The 26,513-nt window shown below is 32.1% G+C and overlaps 1 protein-coding gene across 1 annotated transcript in view; it reads right to left on the minus strand.

The window, feature by feature from the left end:
* Positions 1 to 17,967: 17,967 nt before the first annotated feature.
* LOC114327337 (uncharacterized) overlaps positions 17,968 to 26,513 on the minus strand; it is a 757,805-nt gene continuing 749,259 nt past the window's right edge. The window contains exon 7 of the mRNA XM_028275925.2: positions 17,968 to 18,161. Coding sequence (XP_028131726.2) covers positions 17,968 to 18,161 — 194 coding nt within the window. The remainder of the gene's footprint in view (positions 18,162 to 26,513) is intronic.

Raw genomic sequence — 26,513 nt, forward strand, 5'->3', positions numbered from 1 at the left:
AGTTTTTATTTGTAGTTATGTGAAATATATTTCAGATTATTAATTTTAAGAACGTAATGATGTTTTTCATGGAAAGAAACGTGCATTTGTTGGCTGGATATTAATAAATCACAAAAATAATCAAACAAAACAAATTAAAACCAGACTTTCTTTTAACAAAGTTTAACATTAGTGATGCCATTCTTCTTCTTCAAGTGCCGCCTCTCAATCGGAGGTTGGATATTATCATCATTATCTGTACTCTATCTACGGCTGCTCTGAAAAGTTCTATTGAACTGCATTTTTATACCAGTTGCTCCAATTTTTAACCATGACATTTTCCTTCTTCCTATACTCCTTCCTACTTTTACCTTTCCCTGTTTTATCAGTCTTAGCATTTCACATCGCTCTCTCCTCATTAAGTGTCCCAGATATTGTAACTTTGTTAGCTTTATTGCGCCATTATTGATGTTATTACATAGGTTCAACTATTGATGTTCAATTATTCCTCTAACGTGCCTTATGTTTTGTATCGAAAAATGAGTAACCAGTCATGCCCTTTATATTTATAATCTAAATATACAACCGCCATCTTTTACTCACTCTCTCAACTCTTATTCGTTATATAACTTCTCTTCTTTGAGTTATAAATATGTCCATGTCTTCTTTGAGTATATTTTGGTTGATAGTTGTGGTGAGTCTAGCGTTTATATTGTTATTATAGTATTGATTTATTTATGCGATGTGCAGAGAAGATAAAATTGTTAGGAATCAAATTGACTTCATTGTGCTTGATAACATTAAGAAGTACATAAAATCTACGAAAACATAACCTGGATCCAATCCAGTTATCTTGGATTTTATTAAAAATATTTCTAAAAGCTTACTGACAAGTTTAGACACATATCAAAACTAAAGAACCTTGAAAGGAAAAAATAAGTATGAAGGTTGAAAAAGAAATAAAAACAATAGAGAGCTTGGTACACACAGACGTTGTAGTAACATGGACTACTCTAAAAACGAAAATAACAAAGATACTATAGATGATATACTATAGATAAAAGAAGAAGGCATCGGGTTCATAAGAAAAACGACAGAGAACAAGATTGGATAACGCAAGAAATAATAAATCTCATGGACGTAAGACGATAATATAAAACAAACTCAATAGAATACAGACCAAACAATAATGTCATTAGAAAAAATTACTGAGAAGCTAAAGAAAACTGGATTTTAGCAAAATACCTAGAAATCGAACAACTCCAGGAAAGATACTACACTTTTAATGTTCATAAAAAAGTGAAAGAAACGAAGACAGGAAAAAATTCTACAAAAAAATGGTGCGTGTTCTACACCATTGTCGCTACATGGGTTAAGAGATTATAACGAAATAATTATAGCTACAAAAGACAAACTGAAGAGCAGTAAAATGCCAACATTTTAGTGGAGCATTATATTGCCACTGGAATAATATGAACGTACACTGGAATATACTAGTTCAGTGATCAATCCGGTCCGCGAATTTACAAAACCTATACCATTTCAGTCATGCCAGCGACTGAATTCGAATAGGGTTTGTATGCAGAATATTAGTTACATATCCTATACCATTTCAGTCATGGCAGCGACTGAATTCGAATAGGGTTTGTATGCAGAATATTAGTTACATATCCTATACTATTTCGGTCTAGAAATTAACTGTAGTGGTGTAGGATTTGCAAACGAAATTTTTGATTATTATTGAGCAAATATCTATACTGTTTCAGTCATGTACGTAAAACTAATCAAATATTTACTAAGTGGATTTATTTATCATAAAATTTAGATATGTTTTGAAAATTAAAATGAATAGTATATGTTTGGATAATATTAAAAATTAAAAACAAATGAATAATTACTAATGTATGAATATATACAGTATGTCCCTGTAAGTTGGAACCATATGGAAAAATTTTTTATTAACGATTTTACGCAAAAAAGATATTCTTCATAAAAATTCTGCATGGTCTAAAACCGAAGATGCAATCATCTGATATTAAGTTTTATTAATAGTATATGAGAGATGTCAAAAAATATGAATTTCTGTCAAGAGTAAAGTATCTTTATACAGAGAGGGGCTAAGTTATGGAATAAATTCATTTTATCTAAAATGGACGACTTGGGAAAAAAATCCCGAAACAGGTCGATTTTATTTTTAAATTACAATTTTTTGGCATATATTTCATACTAGTGACGTCATTCATCTAAGCGTGATAACGTAATAGATGATTTTGTTAAATGGGAATACGGATCGTGTGGCAACTAATTTGAAAGTGTGTTCAATTCTCTGTTCAGTAATATAAACAATAATATCATTATGTATACCAATATAAGGTGACCAAAAAAATATTTTTTATGTAAAAAAATATTTTTTAATTAAATTAATTGACGCAAAAAAGAAGAATGTATGTAATTTATTTAACTCAAAATACATTTTACTGCTATCAATAAATAGAGAAAAAAATGTTTATTTCACAAATAAACATTCCGCCTTGCTTAAATTAAATCACAAACAGCCTCCCACGTAACTCTTGGCAGTTTGAACATTTAATTTAAGCAAAAAACCAATGTTTATTTGCCAAATAAACAGTTTTTTCTATTTTCTGACAGCGATAGAAAGTATTTTGATTGAAGTAAATTGCATACATTCTTCTTTTTTCGTCAATCAATATAATTCAAAAATTGTTTTTTTGGCCACCCTGTATAAATAATGATATTTGTGTTTATATTACTGAATAGAGAATTAAACACCCTTTCAAATGAGGTGCCACACGACCCATATTCCTATTAAAAAAAATCATCGATTACGTTATCACGCTCAGATGGACGACGTCACTAGTACCTATGAAATATATGCCAAAAAAATTATAATTTAAAAATAAAAATCGACCTGTTTTCCATATGGTTCCAACTTACAGGGACATACTGTATAGATATATTCGTACATTAGTAATTACTCATTTGTTTTTAATTTTTAATATTATCGAAATATATATTATTAATTTTAATTTTCAAAACATATCTAAATTTTATGATATAATAATAAATGCACTAAGTAAATATTTGATTAGTTTTACTTGCATGACTGAAACAGTATAGGATATGTAACTAATATTCTGCATGCAAACCCTATTCGAATTCAGTCGCTGTCATGACTGAAATGGTATAGGATATGTAACTAATATTCTGCATACAAACCCTATTCGAATTCAGTCGCTGCTATGACTGAAATGGTATAGGTTTTGTAAATTCGCATCCGGTCCACTTGACTTAAATGGCGGTCTAATTTTCGCTCATTCGAGCTCCACTGGAATAGTGTGAACTGTCAATCCAGTTCTTGATTACACGTTTATTACCGTTCTTTTGAATGACTGGTATCGTTTTTATAGGTTTTGAATGAGTTAGTAGTGTGGACCATATCAGAAAGTCCAGCATTGGACTGGATTATTCACTGGATTACTGGATTAAAATAATGTAAACCGGACATAAGAGAAATGCTAAATGCCTATAATATTTTGTTTTGCTAAAAGCTAGTTTGTTCTCCTACAACTCTTTTTCAACCGTAATACTTTCATATTTACAAATGATATGGAAATTTTTCATCTCCTTTATAAACATGTTAATTATATAAATACAAGTTGTAAACGTAATATGTACTAACTAGGCATAACTTTTAAATGTGGTTAAAAAAATTTTAAAAATAATATAGCTATAAAAAAAGAAAACATAATAAAATAATAATAACAAAAAAAAATAATTAAAAAAATAGAAACAAAAAAAGAGAAGAAAAATAACAAAAAAAAAAGAAGTAAAAAAAGTGTTTACCACAAAAAAAATGTATATTTAAAAAAATAGTAAAATAATTAACAAAAAAAATAAAAAACAACACAATGTACCTATGTATATAGGGTGAGGCAGATAACTGGCCTATTAGAAATATATCGAGAACAAAAGACAACATAATTATAAAAATTGGAATGAAGGGGTTTTGAAGAGTGATCTATTTAATGAAAATATTTTCACCGTTTTTTAAATGGGACACCCTGTATATTTATACATTTTTGAATTCTCCTCAATGTCTACTTTCTTAAAATATGAGGTTTTGTAATATTATACAGGGTAGTTTGAAAGATAATTCCGTTTTTTTCTTAATTTCGTAGCAACATTCACACCCTGTAGAATTGTAGTAGTTTGACATCGAAAACTCTGTTTATGTTTAAATGGTTTTTAATATAGTGAACTATTGTTAAAAATTGTTAGTATAGCCAATTTTTTAATTGAAGTATACAGGGTTGGTCGAAAGTCGGAATGAGTATTTTCTGAGTTTTCTTAAATGGAACACCCTATATTTTAATATTGTAATGAAATGACATTTTACGGTACTTTTTGATTTCTTAAGCATCCCCTATATCTAGCTTCTTCTATTTATGCCTAATTGTTAATTGAACCAACAATCTTAACTACGCCATTATTTTAATAACTCAACCATTATTGCTAATTTTAAGGAGAAGTCTAGATGAATATGTATTTATTACCGAAAAATTATTTGTGATTGAATATTTTCACGGCCAACCTAATAAAATTTCACGTATTTTTTGTTGAAATTAATGTTTGGCTTCTATCACCAATAACTCACAAAATAAAGCATTTAGGTATAGGGAATGCATAAGAAATAAAAAGTAGCATAATACATCATTTTATTACAGTAGTAAAATATAGGGTGTTCCATTTCAGAAAACTCAAAAAATACTCTTTCCGAGTTTCGACCAACCTTGTATAGTAAAATTCAACATTTAGCTATACGAACAATTTTGAACAATAGTAGACTATATTAAAACCATTTGAACATAAATAGAGTTTTTGATGTTAAACTACTACAATTCTACAGGGTGTGAATTTTGCTACGAAATTAAGCAAATAAACGTAATTATCTTTTAAATTAGCCTGTATAATATTACAAAACCTCATATTTTAAGAAAGAAGACATCGAGGAGAATCCAACAATGTAAAACTATACAGGGTGTTCCATTTAAAAAAAAACGAAGTTATAAGCCACTTCCGGTATAACCGGAAGTAGCAAATCGATGAAAATATTTTCATTAAATAGATCACTCTTCAAAACCCCTTCATTCCAATTTTGATGATTCTGTAGCCTTTAGTTCTTGAGATATTTCTAATGGTACTTTTATCTGCCTCACCCTGTACATAAAAAAAATATAGTAGTATGTACTTATGTTATGAAATAAGAAACTTATGACTATGAATCTGCAACCAATCACAAACAAGTCTGGCTAATTGGCTCTGCCAAAGCCATTTTTCAGGAAAAGAAAACTCTTTTTCAGTTTTATTTTTTAATTTCCATAAAGTCTTAAGAGTAAATTAATGAAACTTATATCTCTAGTTTCTAATTATTTGTCAACCAAAAAGGATTCCACATTAAAATATCATGTTCTTTTGTCGATAACTTTTTTAACAATTTCGAATTTTCTTCACAGCGTAACAGAGCCCCGACTTAGAAACACGTCTACAGGAAAACTTTCTGGTTACTTAATCTCACCTATTAGATGTAGTATAATCCTCGCTAGGAAAAGAACATCACAGGTCTTCCGTGAGTTTGGGGTGTGTATGATGAATCGGTGCTCTCTGCTAAAGTGAAGCACTTTGTAGAAGTTTCGTCTCACCGCTGCCGTCGCCGTCACATCTCCTACTCCCTCCTAACTCCTAGGCTGCTGCTGCTGCTTTGAAAACTTTAATCCTTAAAGCTCACGTCGTCACTCATCGATTGTATGTAAATGTGCCGATGACGAAACGCGTACAAGATAAGACTTTCATTTTTGCTCTTACACCATTAGATAAAGAATATGCAATAAATTTGAAAAGATCAGAGGAAATATGGGGTAGTTTTAAACAAAAAATCAAAAAAATTAAAGTAATCTTCTTTTTTCTATTTTATTTTAACCTGATTACGGTTAAATGTATATAAACTTACGTGCATAGCCCACTTAAAAAGTTGGTCATTTTTGATGTCTCATATTTTCTAAAGCTGTTGGCCGATTTTAGTGATTTTTTAAATGTTATAGCCCGATTCTTTACCAATAAAACTGTAATAATATTGTTGCTAAACAGGTAAATTTTCATTGTCTACCGGGTGTACCAATCAAACTGTGTTTTTTCTCAAAGTTAGCATCACCCTGTGGAATATTGTAGCATTTATAAAATACTGAAATTAAACCCCAACTATAGCCTCAGGTTTTCTTAACATTTTGTTTTTTGATTCATTCGTTTATGTTGGATAATAAAAAAGTTAGGTATTTTAACAACTAGACATGTTCTTCATCAATACACGGTGTTTCTAAATAAATGCGACAAACTTTAAGGAGTAATTCTGCATGAAAAAATAATGACAGTTGACTTTATAAACGTATGTCCGCAAATGTTTCGTTTCCGAGATACGGGATGTTGAATTTCTTCTTACAAACTGATTTATTTATTGTTTTAAAACCAGTTGAGATATAAAAATGAAATTTGGTAGTTTTTAAGAGATAGTTATTGCGGATTTTTTGACAAAAAATTAAGAATTTAATATTTACCATTGGCGTACATACGGGTATAATGATCGGTCATATTACCCGTATGCGCGCCAATGGTGAATATTAAATTCTTAATTTTATGTCAAAAAATCCGCAATAACTATCTCTTAAAACCTACCAAATTTCATTTGCATATTTTAACTGGTTTTAAAGAAATAAATTAATCGTCAGTTTGTAAGAAAAAATTCAACATCCCGTATGTCGGACACGAAACAATTGCGGACAAACGTTTATCAAGCTAACTGTCATCATTTTTTCATGCAGAATTGTCCCTTAAAGTTTGTCGAACTTATTTAGAAATAACGTGTATTGATGAAGAACATGTCTAGTTGTTAAAGTAACTAACTTTTTTATTATCCAACATAAACGAATGAGTTAAAAAAAAGAATGTTAAGAAAACCAGAGGCTATAGTTGGGTTTTAATTTTCAGTATTTTATATATGCTAGAATATTCCACAGGGTGATGCGAACTTTGAGGAAAAACACAGTTTGATTGTTACACCCGGTATACAATGAAAATTTATCTGTTTAGCAACAACATTAATACAGTGGTATTGTTAAATCGAGCTATAACATGTGCAAGAAATCACCTTAATCGGCCAACAGGTTTAGGAAATAGGAGTCATCAAAAATGACCAAATTTTTAAGTGGGCCGATTTCTATGCACGTAATTTTAGTCCACAGTACATCGTCCTTTTTGGCAGATAATTACAATCTTAAAATGGTCTTAAATGCTTCGTTTGAGCGATTCTACCACTTTCTGAAAAATTTCAGGGTACAGGTTGGAAGCGTTTCCGCGTCCCGCGTCATTAACATATTTACGTTGTCGGACTAACGAAACGCGGTTGTGAATTTGTCGGACAAGAAATCGACAATCTTTATTAATTAAATATAAGTAGGTACTTTATGTACATCGAAAATTAAGAGTTTTGTAATAGCAAAACTGCCGCGCTAGAGTTACGTCTTGCGAGTGTCGGACTCTACGATTTTGTTATTACAAAACTCTTAATTTTCAATTTGAGGTACTTATAATATTTAAGTAGTGAAAATTGTCGATCTCTTGTCCGACAAATTTACAGCCTTCTTCTTCTTAACGTGCCCTATCAAGTCCCCTTGACGTTGGCGATTAACATGGCGAAACTGTGAAACTTGTTCTGTATTCTTTATTCCTGTCCACTCCCTGATATTCTTCAACCAAGAGGCCTGCTTTCTACCAATTCCTCTGCGTCCTTCGATTTTACCCATCATAATAAGTTGAAGAATATTATACCGGTCTCCCCTTACTACGTGTCGAAAATAGGCCATCTTTCTATATTTGATGTTATCAAGCAGCTCACGGGCAGCATTTGCTCTCTTAAGGACTGCCACATTTATCAGCATAGCCGTCCATGGTATTTTCATTGTACGTCTGTGCAGCCACATTTCAAAGGCCTCCAAACGATTAATGGTGGATACTTTTAATGTCCATGTTTCGACACCATACAAGAGGACTGTCCAAATGTAACATTTAATCATGCGCTTTCGAAGTTGAAGTTGCAAGTTATCATTACAGAAGAATGACCTCATTTTTTAAAATGTCGTGCGGGCTATCTCGATTCTACATTTTATCTCTTTATCTGGATCTAGTTGTTCAGTAAGATGGCAACCAAGATATTTAAAACTGGTTACTTTTTGAATTATATGACCATCAACATATAACCGTGAATCTTGATGGGCCAAACGGCTAAATACAATGTATTTTGTTTTTGAACAGTTTATGTTTAGGCCAAACTCTCTTCCCACTGTGTCAGTGGCATTTAAAAGGTGTTGTAATCCATTCATATCACCACTTAAAGTAACTGTATCGTCTGCATATCTGATTGTATTTATCAGAATTCCATTAACTTTTACACCCCATTCCAGATTATGCAGCGCTTCCTTAAATATTCTATCTGAAGATAAATTGAATAACAGTGGGGATAGTATACAACCCTGTCTGACACCTCTTTGTATTTTGCATATTTCTGTTGATTTTCCATTTATGCAAGCTGTCGCTGTTTGACACCAGTCACAGTCAATTTACAGCCACGTTTCGTTATTCCGACAACGTAAATAAGTTAATGACGCAGGACGCGGAAACACGTCCAACCTGAACTCTGAAATTTTTCAGGAATTGGTAGACTCGCTCAATCTCGATAAGCAGTTAAAACCATTTTTAAGACTTTTGTAATCATCTTCCAAAAAGAACGATGTACTGTGGACTAATATGTCAGCAATCGAACATCATAGTAGATACCAATATTATGAAGATAAACAGTCACTAGCAATGCATACATAATTGTTATTAAGGTTATAAGGATAATAACGCTTGAGGTCAATGGTGTATATACCGAGGGCCTATGGCCCGAGGTTTACAAGAACTACAACTGCTCTGTTAGCATTTGCGTATAAAATCTTAGGACAATGTATTATTTGAAAAACTTTAACATTTTACAAAGGATACTGTTGGTCAATACCATTGCGGATTTACTGCTGTAAAGTCAACTATACATCAAATTCAAGCAGATAGGCAGATTCTAGAAACGTCACTATAATATAACATAGATACCATTTCTTCGTAGACTTAGCAGCGTATGACAGTGTTAAAAGAACTGCATTATAGGGAAACGGAAATACGTTAATTGTGAATAGAGGTCACCGAGGCGGTTCTAGGTATACTACATTTTTTGCCCTACCGACTTTTATAACCGAGTTACAGGGTGTTTTATTGATTTTGCCAATTTCTTTCCTAAGCCATAACTTTAGAACCACCCTGTATATTTTTTTGACATTTGGTATACATATGTCTCATCCAAAAGCCAAACGACCGACATACTAATCACAAGAAAAATCCAGGTCCGGATTAACAAAAAATTATAAAGTAATTGTGACCTTAAAACAACACCCTGTATATTGAAATTCTGAAAATCTGTTTGCATATTTGAAAAGAGCACAAAAAACTAAGTCTAATCGTTCGCTTCAATTTTTCGGCCAGACAATTTTATGACTTTAATTTTGAAATTAAATTGAATTTTTTAAGAACTCTGACATTAAAAAGCAGGTATTATTAACTTTTAATTATAAATTATTACAGCTATTGAATAAATACTCATTTTAAATTAATCAATACTTATTTAGCCCATTGGAATGACCTAATTATTAATCACAAGAAAAATCCAGGTGCGGATTAACAAAAAACCATAAAGTAATTGTGATCTTGAAACAACACCCTGTATATTGAAATTTTCAAAATTTGTTTGCACGTTTGAAAAGACCACAAAAGTCTGAGTTTATCGGTTTGCTTAAATTTTTCTGAAGAACATTTAATGACTTTAATTTTCAAATTAAATATATTGATACTTTTAAGAACACTGAAATTAAAAATCAGATTTTTAAAGCACTTTTAATTTAAATTATTAAAGTTATTAAATAAATATCCATTTTAAAAAAAAATTAGTACTTATTTACGACATTCGAACGACTCACTTACAAATCACAACAAAAATCCAGGTCCGGATTAACAAAAGAATATAAAGTAATTGTAACCTTGAAACAACACCCTGTATTTTGAAATTTTCAAAATCCGTTTGCACATAGGTATGAAAAGAGTACAAAAAACTAAGTTTAATCTTTCGCTTCAATTTTTTGGCTAGACAATTTAATGCATTTAATTTTGAAATTATGTCTAAATTTTTAAGAACTCTGGAACTCATAATAAAAATTTCGATAAAATTTCAAAAGTAATGTCATTAAATTGTCTGTAGAAAAAATTAAAGCGGGACATTTAACTTAGTTTTTCGTGCTCTCTTCAGTTGTGCAAACGTATTTTAAAAATTTCAATATACAGGATGTTTTTTCAAGGTCACAATTACTTTGTATTTTGTTGTTAATACGGAGCTGGATTTTTCTTGTGATTAGTAAGTGAGTCCTTCTAACGCAGTAAATAATAACTGGTTATTTTTAAAATTAGTATTTATTCATTAACTTGAAATGATTTATTATTAAAAGTGCTTTAAAAACCTGCTTATTAATTTCAGGGTTCTTAAAAATTTGAATATATTTAATTTCAAATTTAAAGTTAATCAATTTTTGCACAAAAAATCAAAGTAAACCGATAAACTCGGATTTTTGTGGTCTTTTCAAATGTGCAAACAAATTTTGGAATTGTCAATATACAGGGTGTTGTTTCAAGGTCACAATTACTTTATGTTTTTTTGTTAATCCGGACCTGGATTTTTCTTGTGATTAATAATTGGGTCTTTCCAATGTGGTAAATAAGTATTGATTAATTTTAAACCGAGTATTTATTCAACAACTTTAATAATTTATAATTAAAAGTTAATAATACCTGCTTTTTAATGTTGAGTTCTTAAAAAAATCAATATAATTTCAAAAATTAAAGTCAAAAAATTGTCTGGCCGAAAAATCAAAGCGAACCATTAGACTTAGTCTTTTGTGCTCTTTTCAAATATGCAAACAGGTTTTCAAAATTTCAATATACAGGGTGTTGCTTTAAGGTCACAATTACTTTATATTTTTTTGTTAATCCGGACCTGGATTTTTCTTGTGATTAGTATGTCGATCATTTGGGTTTGAAATATGTGTACCAAATATTAAAAAAATATACAGGGTGGTTCTAAAGTTATGGCTTAGGAAAGAAATTGGCAAAATCAATAAAACACCCTGTAACTCGGTTATAAAAGTCGGTAGGGCAAAAAATGTAGTATACCTAGAACCGCCTCGGTGACCTCTATTCACAATTAACGTATTTCCGTTTCCCAATGAAACACCCTGTATTATTATAGTGCAATGATAGACTCTGGGATCCCATCTAAGTTACTTAAGTTGACTCAATTAACAATGCAAAATGTAAGCTCGTGTGTTAGAATTGAAGGAGAAAACTCTATGGTCTTTGACATTAATAATGGTCTAAGAGAGGGGGAAGGGCAAGGGTCTAAAGCCTTGGAAGAGCAATGTGGATTTCGAATCGGGAAGAAACTATTAACAACATCAGATATGCAGATGCCACCGCGATCATTGCTGAAAGTATCGAAGATCTTCAATTTAATTCAATTCAATAAAAGCATGAGACTAATTAGACTAAAGTATCTGTAGGATGATACCATAGTTACGGTATTATTCCAGTTATTTATGTTTGTATTTGATTATTAAAAATAATATTTTACAAAGTTTTCTAAAATAAAGGTAATATTACTTAAAATTTTCAAGAAAATGTTAAACCATAGCAAACAGCTAACCCACGACTGACATTTTCCAAGTGAGTATTTCATAACATTGTGAAAGTTTGTAGTAAAACACGTCGCATAACCTCATAAAATTATTCATGCACTAAACGTAGAGCTAGTAACTCGAATGGAATTCTAAACTAGGTCCTCGTTCGCATTTCCAAGTCCGACATTATTCCGCCATTACAAAAAGCATTAATAAAATGACATAGCCCCACAACGAGGCAAAAAAGTACGAAGCAGTTCCAATCTAAAATCCTTTTTTAATTCAGCCACTTCGACAAATGGCGAAACTAATCACTACAATGAGGAGAACACGACAAGATTTGCAATCACTTCTAATGCCCCGCTAAGTGGTAATAAACTTTACAACCTTCACCGACTACCAAAATTAGTATTCATCACAGGAAGATGTATACGGTGGACGTTCGACGAACGAACACGAAACGTTTTCAGAAAAGCACTTCTATTGGGGCTTTTGTTTTTGGTTATTGACAATTTGTAGGTACAGCTTTGAGATATTTAATTTCATTTATGAATAATATTTATACCTTTTGCTACAATTATTGTGCAAAGAATAAAATTAATAAAAATAAAAAATATACGGTTTCGTTTTGATTTAAATCTGTCTCCTGCCACCCTCGATAGCGCTATTTCTAGGTCTACCTGTTGTCAGGGAGGCTATGCAAGAAAACAAATTTACACCAAAACTTCCGTAGTTCTCGGTACAAAATAAAACTATTTATACCGTAGTATGATTAGAGCGCCCTCTAACGGGGAATAAGTGAAATGAATGTCGACTCGATTCAAGTTCTGTTAACCCAGATATGACAATATCAAAAGGCACCGCTAGTAAAATATTCCAATATGCGATTCAGAGAACCTGTATGAAACGTTTCATACAGACTCGTTTCATACAGATTCTCTAAATCGCATATTGGAATATTTTCCTAACTGTGCCTTTTGATATTGTCATATCTGGGTTAGCAGAGAAATTGAATCATTTCACTTATTCCCCGTTAGAGGGCGTTATAACCATACTACGGTGTAAATAGTTTTATTTTGTATCGAGAACTACGGACGCTTTGGTGTAAATTTGTCTTCTTGCACATAGCCTCCTTGACAACAGGTGGACAGATTTAAATCAAAACGAAACCGTATATTTTCTATTTTTACTAATGCCATACTCTGCATTAGAGTACAAAGACTCGTTTCATACAGGTTCTCTGAATCGCATATTGGAATATTTTCCTAGCGGTGCCTTTTGATATTGTCATATCTGGGTTAACAGAGAACTTGAATTGAGTCGACATTCATTTCAATAAAATTATTGATACAATAGTACAATTTTGCTTACCGTTTACTGTTTTCTGTTTTACCGTTTAAATGAACGATAAAACATGGTGTTCTAGATCCTATGTCCAGTAGAGCTGAGCAGTTAAAGTCACTTTCTCAATAAAAACTAACTCTATGCCATCTTCAAGAGATATGCCTCCCCATTAGGGTGGTGCGAAAAAAGCCAAGTTGAGATTGGTAATTACATGAAAAACGAAGTAAAAATTATTCAAATCGGACTTTATCTTCCGATCCCGCAACGGGCCTAAATATTATGACAAAAATGAAATTTTTCCTTTGTTCAAACATTATTATTTATCCTCCATGTACGTTTTATTTATCGCTATAGTAAAATTTATGTACAGTTTGCATGGATCCATGAATGAATAATAAAAAAAATAAATATGCATGTAACGAATATCTTCCGATCTCGCAACGTCAATCAAAATCTATAAAAAATTAAAATTTTTGATGATTTTGATAAATTAAAAAACATTTAGTTATGTTATATTTCTGTTACATTGTGCAGCTCTTCGTTTGTTTAGATATTGTACGATAATATTTACAACAACCCAGAACTTACCACGAAGAAGTGGCTACACTTCGAGCTCCACCCTCACCCTTCCCTCTAACAAACCAATCAGTGTGTGTTTTTTTAAATTATTATTTACATATTATGTGTATTTATTTTTCATCTGTTTGTGTCCAGCTTTTAAACGTCAACTTTGTATTGTGATTTGGTGGTAAAATCTGGCAGCATGGACCTTGATTTAAGGTTTGCCTGATGAATCCATCTCTTGATTGTGGCCCACATACGTAAATCGATGTTTCTGTGACCAACTTTTTGTACATCACCAGGACTAGTTTTGTACATTATGTCGCCTGATGTAATGCAAAAACTTATATCTTCATTTGAAAAGTCTGGCGAGGTGAAAATTAACGAAGCGGATTTGCTAAGAATTATTTTAGGAACAGAGAAGAAGAAAGTTAAAAATTAGGGAACCAATAAAGGGAGATCATCTTAAAATGTATGTTAAAGTCTAGAAGAAGTGAATTTTTGAAAGAAGTTAATCAGAAAAGAGTGTGGGTGAGAGTTATTATTAGCCCCGAGATACTGTTATTTGATTTTCTCTTGACATTGCAAGATCATTTTTAGTCCATGGCGCATCTGTTTTGAAATGGACTTTGAGAGGTGACTCATATTTTTTTGCAGAAATTGCTTGGATTTAACTCATATAATAATAATTGAGTTATCCTCCCACTCAAAAATGTCCGGAACATTGTTTAAATATTAAAAATGTCAAAAAATGAAGGAAAAATTCGATTTTTTTCTTAGTTTTTTATTTATAACTTTAAAAGTATTCATTTCCAAAAAAATTGAATTGACATAAAAGTTGTGCAATTAAATTTCCTACAATATAGAATTGGTCAAAAATTTTAAAAATTGTCACCCTTGTTGCAAAATAGCAATAATTGCGAAAAAAACCATAAAAAAACAAGTATTCGCATTTTACGTTTTTCAACCACTTATTCTACTCTTAGGACCTTCATATTTTACCCAGAAAAACTTTATAAAACAATAAAATAATACTGTAAATTTCATTAAGATCAGTTCAATAGACTTTGCAAAATAAATTTTGAAATCCAGCTTTCGCAAAAAATGCGTTTTTTCAAAATGTTGTATGACTGAGAATAAAGCAGAGAGCAAGTTAATTTTCTTTTACATATTATAGAAGAATACTATTCTTTTTATTTGCAATTTGCAAAATTAAAATCGGTTAACTACCACGGTGTCAGGAATTTTTTTTTAAAATAAACTTTAATTTTTGGTACTACGCGCAGGACAGCGGATACGTTTGCTCTAATTGCGCACTCCAATGACCTGTCAAAAATTTTTACCAATCTTTATCTAATATATTATTTTCTTACTTTACATTTTGTTGTATTTTAATATTTTAATTTCACAAAAATCAAACTAATTTGATTATTGTTTATGAAATATTATTTAAACAATTGCATATGTTTAAAAATAATAAACTTGTATTCTCTAAGTTAAAATATATGAACAAAGAAAGTTTTTGCCAAAAAAAGTATTATTTCAAAGGACAGAGTATGTGTTTTTATTTTGCAATTAAAAATTTATTTATTTATATCGAAATGTACTAAAAATTAAAGTTGGAATGCCCAATCAGAGCAAACGTATCCGCTTCCTGCGCGTAGCATCAAAAATTAATTTATTTAAGAAAAGTCCTGACGCCGTGGTAGTTAACCGATTTTACCTTTGCAAAGTGCAAATGAAAGGAGTATTCTTCCATATGCAAAAAAATTAAACTTTATATCTGCTTTATTTTTACTCCTGTGACATTTTGAAAAAATGCATTTTTTTGGGAAACCTGGATTGCAAAATTTATTTTGCAAAATCTATTGAACCGATCTTAATGAAATTCACAGTATTGTTTTATTATATCATAAAGTTTTTTTGGGTAAAATATGAAGGTCCTAAGTGTAGCATAAACGGTTAAAAAACGTAAAATGCGAATACTTGTTTTTTTATGTTTTTTTTTTCGAAATATTTGCTATTTTGCAACAAGGGTGACATTTTTTAAAAATTTTAACCAATTCTGTATTTGGGAAATTTTATTACGCAACTTTTATGTCAGTACAACTTTTCTCGTAAGTGATCAGTTTTAAAGTTATAATCAAAAAACGAACAAAAAATCGAATTTTTCCTTCATTTCTTGACATTTTGATTATTTAAACAATGTTCCGGGCCTTTTTGAGTGGGAGGATAACTCAAATAATATTGTATGAGCCATGTTCAAGCAAGTTCTGCAAAAAAATATAAGTCACCTCTTAACGTCCAAATGTACTAATATTTTTACAGGTGCGCCCTGGTCTATTTAGAATCCTGAAATTGATACGTGATGCAGTGAAAGATAAAGATATAAATTTTTACCTTATGGATTTGAAAGATAACTATTAGAATCTTGAAGTATTTGGTCACAATTTATATATTTAATAGAATAGAGGTATTGTATAATTTATTAGATATAACAGGCACATCTCTCAAAATATGAGTTCTTGACCGTTAAAATGTTAACCGCTACTCCGTATCGTTTTGCTGGAAATTTTGCTAAGCGAACTAACCACATATTTGCATACATATTAAATCTCTACCTCAGCAGCCTCACTCTGTATCAGTGCCAAAGGTTTACCATCCTTTGACCGCCCTTTCAGTGCGAATTGAACTAATGATCTCATAAAGCCCGCCGCGCTCTCCGACTGGGCTATTGTGAACTTGATTTGCAGCTTCCGTTCATTTTAATAACGTCTACAACTCATGTCTTGAGGGGACACTGCCATTGACAAGGTAAGATATAATGCTCGGACCATTATGGTGGTGAAGAGGAAAAGATTACCGTTTCTCTACTCCAAAAAAATTACTTTATGTGCGGCGGAGAAATGATATAAAATGTTAAAAGATGGTTTTTGACAACTTTATAAATCGTCAGACGTATCGACGTACCTGAGTAGCGAAATGACGTCAATATCTCATCTTTTCGATAAAAATTACACATAGTTTCAATCACCCAGAATTTTCGCTATTACATTTATACAAAACACATCATAACGTTAACAGACATATTTGGTTTTAAAAGAGATACTGTTTTTTAATAAATAAAATTAAAAACCAAACTTCTAATTTATTGAAATGTAAGTCGATCAACCAATTCCCATTGTACATTCTTCTATTCCTCTCTAAAGGCATTTGTAAGTTCATGATAGGCCCTAGGAGGATTAATTTGGGTATGAACAGATCTGGAGATCACATACCATGCATGTTCAATAGGCTTCATGTCTGGAGACGTCGTAGAGCATTCCAAACGCTTTTGTCTTAAGATAGTCATTAACCGCTTCAGTGCTATGTGGGGGACCGTTAGCATCCATAAATACAAAATTTTCACCCATAGCTCGTAGCCATAATCTCTCATGAGAAAGAAAATAAAGAAAAAAAACAAAAAAAAGTTAATTATTTTTAAGTAAAAGCCATAAAAGACATACATAAGGGAACTTGGAAATCTATTGATAATGAAACGATTAACTAAATAGATTATTATATTAATTGATGCACAACACTCTTCTACCTTTTAGATGTTAGGCCTTTCAGAAGAGCAAACGTACACGGTTAAGAGGATAATATTTAATACAAAAAAAAACGTACAAAAAAAAAAGAAAAGAAAAAACAAGTATTCACTAAGTTCTTAAAGTTCCGGTCATAGCAAATGTACCTATATAGAAAGCAGACAGAAGATAAAATGAAAACAAAACAGGTAGAATAAGAAGATATTAACCAGCTTTGGATAAAAATACGAGATATTTTATTTCAGAAAAGGGTTAAACTTTGGTTAAATGAGGGAAGAAAAAATATGTCAGTGGTTTGATAATGATTGCGAGATGACAACAAACAGCAAGCACGCAGCACATCAAAAAACTTTTGAAGCACGTTGAACAAGGAGAAAAGAAGAAGAGTAAAGATGCCTCAGAAGAAAGGAAAAGCATATCCAGTTACATAAGAAGAGTCAAAATTTTTGTCAATTTGTCGAATTTGCAGAACCGTGAGTGGCCGGCTTAAAATCTAGTAACTGACTCTTGTATTTAGTCTTGGAAAACTTGCAACTTAAAGCAAGATCATTTAAAATATAATATTACAACTCTTCTCAACAAAAAATACAAAATAACACTACGAAGATAATTCAATTTTATAATAAACAATGACTTAATGGAGTCAACTTACCTCCTTGACTTAAAAACTGAGGCTCTTGATTGACCGGTTTCGTTTCTCCCTGTTGTAAAGCGAACTCGGTTATTCGTCGTAAAGAAGCTGCGTGTAATGAAGGACCTCGAGGTGGTACTTCAGGTGGAGCTGGTTCCGGTGGGGACTCTTCATTGACTTCTGAAAATATAAAGGTGTTGATAAATTTTCACGTGCGACATAAATATACTCTTATTATTTTCACTGTACTAGTTTGATAATTATTAACTCTTAGTTTTAAATAGTTCTTAGGCCAATCCTGATTAATAATGCCTACCCTCATCTACTCAATTCAGTTAGATATAGAGACATTTTTGAACTGCAAAAACACTTTCCTTTCTCTTGACTGTCAACCGTCGCAGGCGACAGTTCTGATTTCTGCCTCCCGTAAAATATCTTAAAATAATTTCGTAAAAATTAATTGCGATATTGCTTATAGAATATTAAATAACAAACAGACGATCAGTTGTCTACCGCGAATGTAGGGCACACACACTTTGATTACACGGTACGGTGACTTCTGCCAAGTAAGCAGTAAACTTATTATTATATCATACCTAAACCTAGCATAGAACTGAAAGTAGAAATGTATTGTTATGCTCTACTTTATCTCTTTTATTAGATTGATTAGCAAATTCTTAATTTAATTAATTACTCAATTATTTTAATTTCTGCCTATGTAAAAACACAACCAAATTCAAATTAAATTTTGTAATAAACTTTATTCTCAGGGCTAATTTTGTATTCGATGTAATACTTTTGATTTGTGGCTTCTAGTATTTCTAGTTGCTTACTCCTTCTAGGATAAAACAGGGAAATCAAACACATTCAATATCATATAAATGTAATCAATTATTTATTTATCCAATGTGCTGTATAAATAAGATTTGAAAAAAAATACAAAAATCTAAATTCGTTGCAACAATTTCTTACTTAATAAATCAAGCTTTAATTCTGATGTCTCCTTGTTTTAACAAAAAAAAAAATTTAAATAAATTATTGTTTATTCATACTAAATTTAATAAAATTTACTTTTCTCCTTTTGAATTGATTACTTAAAGTGGGAATGACTAACTGAGTTATAGAACTGTTCAATACAAAAAAAAATGAGCATATATGGTGTGGATATAAACAAGCTCTCTCCGTTTCGAAATGATTTGACTAACTTTTTTATTTCTTCACTCCTTCTTTTCCCAGGTTACGTTGTCCTTGATTCTCCCACACGTACTCTTTTGACGTTGCGAAAAGGTCTCTCTCGTCCAAACTGCTTCAAAAACAAATAAAACCAGGACTCGCTCGAATTCTCCACTCAGTTTTCCCCTTTGCTCGATATCTGGTGCAAATAGATATCAATCAGCTACTCGTTCTATACAGAACACAGGAATCTTCCTCGGACACAGAAAAATTTTACTTCTCAACCGGTCAACAATTTCGTTTCAACTTGATTCTGCTTGCAAAGGCCGATTTCACCACTTTACACTGACTTCTCACTTTTCAAAAACTGGACTGCTCTCTCCCGATATTCATCACACAGTGTCTATCTTTTCTCTCACAATTTCCGACTCCACATTCTCATCCCTTCCATCGATCTTTTTCTACCAATCAAAGACAACCTCTCTACCCAAAACATCCACACTTTCTTTTCTTAAGAAAACCAACTTAATTTATATCCAACTTTCCATTCTGTTAAATTCTAGGAGACATTAAATTACTATCGTTTTTTCAAAAACTAACCAAAGGCCTTACACTTTTAACTCAATAAAATTTGTTTATCGTTTAAACCTTTTACGAATTATTTACAAAAATCCTATTGTTGTTCACAAAACGAAATAACATGCACTTTCCAATATTTTCGAACTATTGTCTGTAAATCCTTTCAAAAAACCCATTAACGAAAACCACATTAACGATTTCACCTTCCCCGAAAAAGCACTATTTATTAACTAAATTAGACTCTATACAATTTTTGGTCATATACAGGGTGAAGAAAATCTATGATCTCGTGTTTTCTGATATAAATTTATTTTATTTTCTGAATTTTTCCAAAAAAAACAATTCTACAATAGTATATTAACATATCGATCTAACAAATAAATGAGACGCTTATAGATTTGGGGCATTCAGTTAGATTTGGGGTTGCCTGATATGTGCCACCTAGCGTAATATAAAATATGTTGAATAGCGTTAACAGCTGAGTACGATCCAATTTATTAACAACTTTATTTGACGTGAAATAAAGTACCTACTGATAGTTCAATAAGTGTATTCCTGTTAACTAACCCCTTATAAGGGTAAACACAACTCCGTATCCATCATATTTCTCCACTTGAGGGCGATATAGACGCGTGATGAAAAGTGCCGCATGTCTCTCTCTTGAGTGTCGTTCGACGGAGGAGAAAAAAAGTGCAAAAATTATGCAAAGTGCAAAAGTGCAAAGTTTGAACCAGTACCACAAACCTCGGTCTGGTTTAAACTATCGCTGAATAAACAGACATATTATACATTCTCCTAACCATTGTTGACGCAGATATAAACAAAATGTAAGGCATAAATATTTCTAGTCTTCAGCCTATAAACTCTAAAAAGTGAATAATTACTAAACACCTGCCACGTGAGTCTAAAATAACCAAAGGAGATTCAGAATATCAGTAATCATTTATGGCTGGAAAAAAATTGTATTTTGAGCTGTTATTTGTAAGACGCCTTTTTCTAGCGCTTCTTTTAACGGTATTGATTGTCTTGTGTTCTGGTAAACATTACATGCCTCCGATATTAGTTTTTCAAATTTCTTTAATATTAAAATTCTTGTTTACAGTTTTATTTTCAGTTCATGTAAAATAAGGCATAGGAACGGAATAAAATTAGCACATGTTAAAGAAAGCTTCGCTGTTTTAACAAAAAATGTATTTTTAATCTTTAATACATACCAATTTCTACATAATCTACATCGATTTTGTATCAGGAAATTTAAAATCACTTTCGATTTTTTAAAACTTTTTTATGCGGGTCGAATTAGTTAAAATATTTTTTAATTGTCGCTTTAGATTAATAGTTGATGAATATTTGTTTCAATAAGTAAAATACTAATAAGTGAGCAAAAGAAGAGAAACTATTCCAAAGGTCAGAGAAACTACTTCAAAGAGAAAAGCAAAGTAGCATAGAAATGGGGTGGGGAATAGTAGAACAAGCTATAAAGGAAGCAGCTCAAAAGTGGTTAGGATAAGTCAAGAAGGGAGGAGATAAAGAATGGTTTGAAGCCAATTGCAAGAAAAGCCGTAACATGCGGAATGAGGCAAGAATAAAATATGTGGATAAACCAAGTGACGAAAATAAAAATGCATATGAAGCATACAGAAGAACCGCAAAAAAGTGTGTAAGAGGAAGACAAGGAAGCATATAGATAAAAAGCTTTAAGAGATTGAATTCGAATTTGAGATTGATATTAACACAAATGTAAGAAACTTCTACCAGGAGGCGAAAAATTACTACAAGACTAAAGAAGGGCACTTAATAGGAGGTAAGCAGGGGAAGCTAGAGAGATGGCAGGAGTATTTTAGAGGGCTGCTACATGAAGAACCGGATGAAACTAATGAGGGGCAAGTGGAAATATTAGAGGAAGTTAATGACCCGACGAAACCAATGGAGACTCCAACCGTGGAAGAAATAAGAGAAATAATATTTATGTAGCATGAAAAACAATGAAAGTGCATACAGCAATGGTATTACTGCACAATTAATCAAGCCTGGGGGAGAAGCACTTATAACGCGGATATGTCGATTGCTGACGAAAATCTGGGAGCAGAAGGAAATGCCGGAAGTATGAAGATATGTAATAGTATGTTTCATTCATAGAAGGGATATAGAGTGTGTGCGAAAACTACAGGGGTATCACTAATCTAGATGTAACATACACGGCGCTCGTCAGAGTAATAAGAAGCAGACTAAAAAAGCATTTAGACAAACAGGTTAGTGAATTCCAGGGAGGATTGAAGAAGGGGAAATCCACCAAAGATGAAATATTTCTGTTGAAAAATATTTACAGTAGTGCTAATGAGCAACAATTAAAGCTAAACCTTCCTTTTATAGATTTAAAACACGCTTACGCATTCTGTGATAAGAAGGCGTCTGTACCAGGCCCTAAGAGTGCTTGGAATTCCGGAAAAGATGATCAGACTAATAAAAATGACCTTAATGAAGACCGATAATACAGTAAGGATAAAAAGAAGTCCAACTGGAAAATTTGAAGTTAAAAGGGGATTAGGGAGATCCGATGTCCACAGTACTTTTCAATTTCTTGTTGAAAGCAATATTGAAAGAGAGTGTAATACGAATGATAAGAATGATTTATAACAACAGAAGCAGGCTCTAACTTTTGCGGACGATGTATTGTTGATGCTAGTATGAGCATAATGGCAGTATATGAGCATAATGTATGTATAATGGCACGTAAATGTGTTTGTTTTATTTTTTCTAGATAAAAATTAGTTCATCAGGGAGAACTATTTACTTCAGCGCACCGTATACTTACATATAACTGTAATATCTGCATTGTAAAGAAGTCATTTCAAACTTATCCTTTTATCAGGGTGCTACGTTTTAGAACACAAACCAAATAAAAATTAGAGCTATTTTGAAAAAGTGTCAGGCTGAAGGCGATGTAGTGAACAACGAAATAATAAAGCCGGCTGGCGACTAATGGGATTAACCCTGCGACATTGAAGTTATGGTAATGAATGACGACTTGTAATTAGCTTAAACCTAGATAGGTGGCGCCACGACAAGTATCTCGCATCAGCTAACAAGATTACGTCATTACGTCGAGGTATCAACCAGAATGCATCGGGGAATTCAACTGGAAATGACTGAGTTTCTCGTTTTCTCTTTTTGTTTTTAATCTTTTTTACCTATTTGCTGTTCTGAAAAGAGATTAAAAAGAAAATCCTCTTTAGATCTGCAAAATGGAAAAATACAGTGAGTCAATCAAGGCTGAGAGCTGGCTGTCGGTTTTCAGTCTGGATTGTTTGAAATGAAATGATTACATATCAGATGGGATTTTATTTTAGACAAATAATTTAAGTAGAATCTTGAGAAAGGAGAAGCATAAAAAGTGATTTATTTTTCAGTAGGTAAACTAAATATTTAGTCTGTTGATTTTTTCCACGACAGCTACAGACATTTTACGTAACCGTCAATTATAATTGTCACTAGTCACTACTACCTAAATATAAGATATTGGTTTCAGTGGTACTAAAGCGATTACTGCCATATACAGAGGAAATTATTGGCGATTACCGGTGCGGCTTTAGGCCTGAAACATCAACAATCGACTAAATATTTATTATCAGACAAATGCTAGAAAATTATTAGAAGTATAATAAAGACGAACACCAGATCTTCATAGACTTAAAACAAGCATATGATTCCATAGATCGCTTCAAACTGTGGAGTGTAATGGTGAAGCTAGGCGTACCGAAGGAGCTGACCATGGTTGCGTGAATGTGTGTAAGCAATTCCTTTGCACAAAGTAGAAAAGGTGGGAAAACTTCAAAGGTATTCGGCGTAAACACCAGACTCAGACAGGGAGACCCGCTGTCCCCATTACTACTTAATCCAGTAATGGAATACGCAATTCGAAAAATCTATACCAGAGTCAAACCAGACATAACTGCCAGAAGAGCAAATATTGTTTTCGCATTTGCAAATGACGTATATGCAGTAGCACAGGCAACACTACATAGAAGTTAAGGATATAGTTTTGAACTTCGAAGAAGCAATATTAAACGTCAGCCTGAAAATAAACGTAGAAAAAACTAAATACATGGTCGTGTCAAGAAAGGAGTGATAGCGAATAAGACAAAACATTAACATAAACAATCATAATTTTGACGTGGTCAAAGGATTCAAATGCTTAGGAAAAACAATTGCCAGTGAGAACACAGGAGAACGGGAGGTTGAAATACGAATACTGTCGGGGAATAAATCTTTCTTTACCGTTCAACATCTAATGCTGTCAAGGCTTTTCTTAAGATATACCAAAATCCAAATGTACAAAATCATAATACGACCAGCAGTCACATACGGAAATGAAATATGGACATTGAGAAAGCAAGAAATCAATAAACTATTATTATGGGAAGCAAAATTCTGCGAGTTGTATATGGTCCTTGCAGGGACAGTGTGACAAATCAATAAAGGAACAGATACAATAAAGAATTAGAGACTCTCTTCGGACAGGAAAATATAATAAGATACATTAAAGCCAATAGATTAAGAAATCTAACAATAAAACACTGAAAATGTTTGTTTTCTACACTTCCACAAAATTTATTATAACTATGTGACTACAGCTGTTTCGGCAGAGTGCCTTTCTCAAGTGATATAGTTTACAATGTGTTTGCCTTTTTAAGTCTTTAACTGAAGAGGTTAAGGAGTGGGGAGCTGTTTGTGTCGAGTTGGTCATTCAGAATTATATCTGTATTTTTCAATTTATTAATTTCCATAGATTCTAAAAAAGATAGCTTAAGGCCTTTATTTTGGATATGCAGAATTTGAAACTCTTCATTGAAAGAATGATTATGATCTAGAAGGTGAAGTGCGTATGTAGAAGTGTCTGTTTTTCTATTGTTGAAAGCCCTTTTGTGTTCTGCTATCCATTTGTCAAAGGTTCTGCCAGTTTGACCGATGTAAGTTTTCGGACAGTCACCACAAGTTAGTTTGTACACACCATTCTGTAGTTGCTTTATCTTTCGGCTTTTATCGTTCTTAATATCGCACTCTCAGTGCAAAACTGCAGTAAGTCAAAATAAGTAAGTTTCGAGATAAAGACGATTTTGTTTATTTTCGTGCTAATATCGGTTAAATAAGACATAAGTTTTAAGAAAAATTAACATTTAATTATGATTTTGCATGCTTTTCAGCCTATATTACATTAGCCAAAAATAGAAATTTAAATAAAATAATATTAATGCTAAAAAAATTAAGAACTTCAAAGTTAGAACCCTTTTGCACGGAGAAAATTGTTAATCAATACACATATTAGAATTTCAAAGTTACAACACTCTTGCACGGACAAAATTGTAAAAAGTGTAGACACATTTATGGTAGGGGAGCCCAAGCGGGGATTTTTGCAGTAACTCGAGCGCGTCAGATTATATCATATGGGGAGAAACCTGGTACCCTGTAGATGTACCTCTAACATATATTGGCTCTAAAAACAGAGGAGTTCGTTGAGGTGGGGCCGAAAAAATAATCTATCCTTAGGAAAACTCGAAATCGTCAGATTAAGATAAGGTAAGTTAAGTACATGCAAAACAGTTTATATTTCAAAAATCTGACGATTTGGGCGGGGCGAAAGGAAATGGGGTAGTCACAAACTTTCATAAGAAAAAAGCGAATATTTCGCGAAATGAACGATAGATCTAAAAACTAAAAAGTACGTGCTCAATATTTGTCATAAATCTGTCGAATGATACCAAACACGACTCCCCACGGAGATAGGTGGGGGGGTAAATTTCAAAATTTAAATACGAATCCCGCGATATTTAGCGAAATGAACATCACATCTAAAAACTGAACAATACACTTATTCAATATGTTTGAAAAATTTATCGAATGGCACCAAACACGACCCCCACGGAGGTGGGGTGGGGGGTTACTTTAAAATTTTAAATAGGAGCCTCCATTTCTTATTACATATTCGAATTCCTTACGCAAAAATAAGTAAATTTTATTTTGAAATATGTTTTCGAATTATGGATAAATGGCACTATAATCAGAAAAACGATTGTTAGAAATGGAAAATTAAATTAAAAATGGAAAGTCCATACTAAAATGGAAAACTTTGTTTTAGATCCTACTCTTCACAACCCAATCGGTCCCCAAAGCGCTCGAGTGACTTCACATTTAGCATACTTTCCTCCCCTACTATTATTATTATTAGTTGTTGCCCTCTTCTCGTACATCATCTTGTGCCAAAATATTTTTATAAAAGCTATGGTGGGCTTCTGGTATCATACCCGAATGGCATAAAAGTATACCAAATCTTTCTTTTTGGCCATTTAAATTTTTGGCTGTTCTTTGGCAAATTTTCTGAGAATAGATATTTTTGACCAGTCAGTATTGTTAATACACAAGTTTTAAGATAACTGTTTTTCCTTTCATGAGAAAAAATACTTTTTGGTCGTAAATAATTAGTCTTAATTTATGTTTTTAATCCAATCTGACAAGTAAATGGTCAAACGACATCACACACATCTTATGGAAAATATAATGTCACACAAAGGACATAAAATTTACATGAATATATTGGTCTCGTAAATCTTTGTTTATTGTCTCTGTCGTTAATGGATTACGTAGACACGCTGTATATTAAAATTAAACGCTACAGATATAGATATTAAAATAACAAATATCTTACTTTTTTCGTGCCTTTCATTGCTTGTTATCGAAGCCATTGCAATGTTCCGTGCAAAAGTCTAGTTGTGTCAGTATGGG

Source organism: Diabrotica virgifera, chromosome 6, assembly GCF_917563875.1.
Source record: "Diabrotica virgifera virgifera chromosome 6, PGI_DIABVI_V3a".
NCBI classification, from domain to species: domain Eukaryota; kingdom Metazoa; phylum Arthropoda; class Insecta; order Coleoptera; family Chrysomelidae; genus Diabrotica; species Diabrotica virgifera.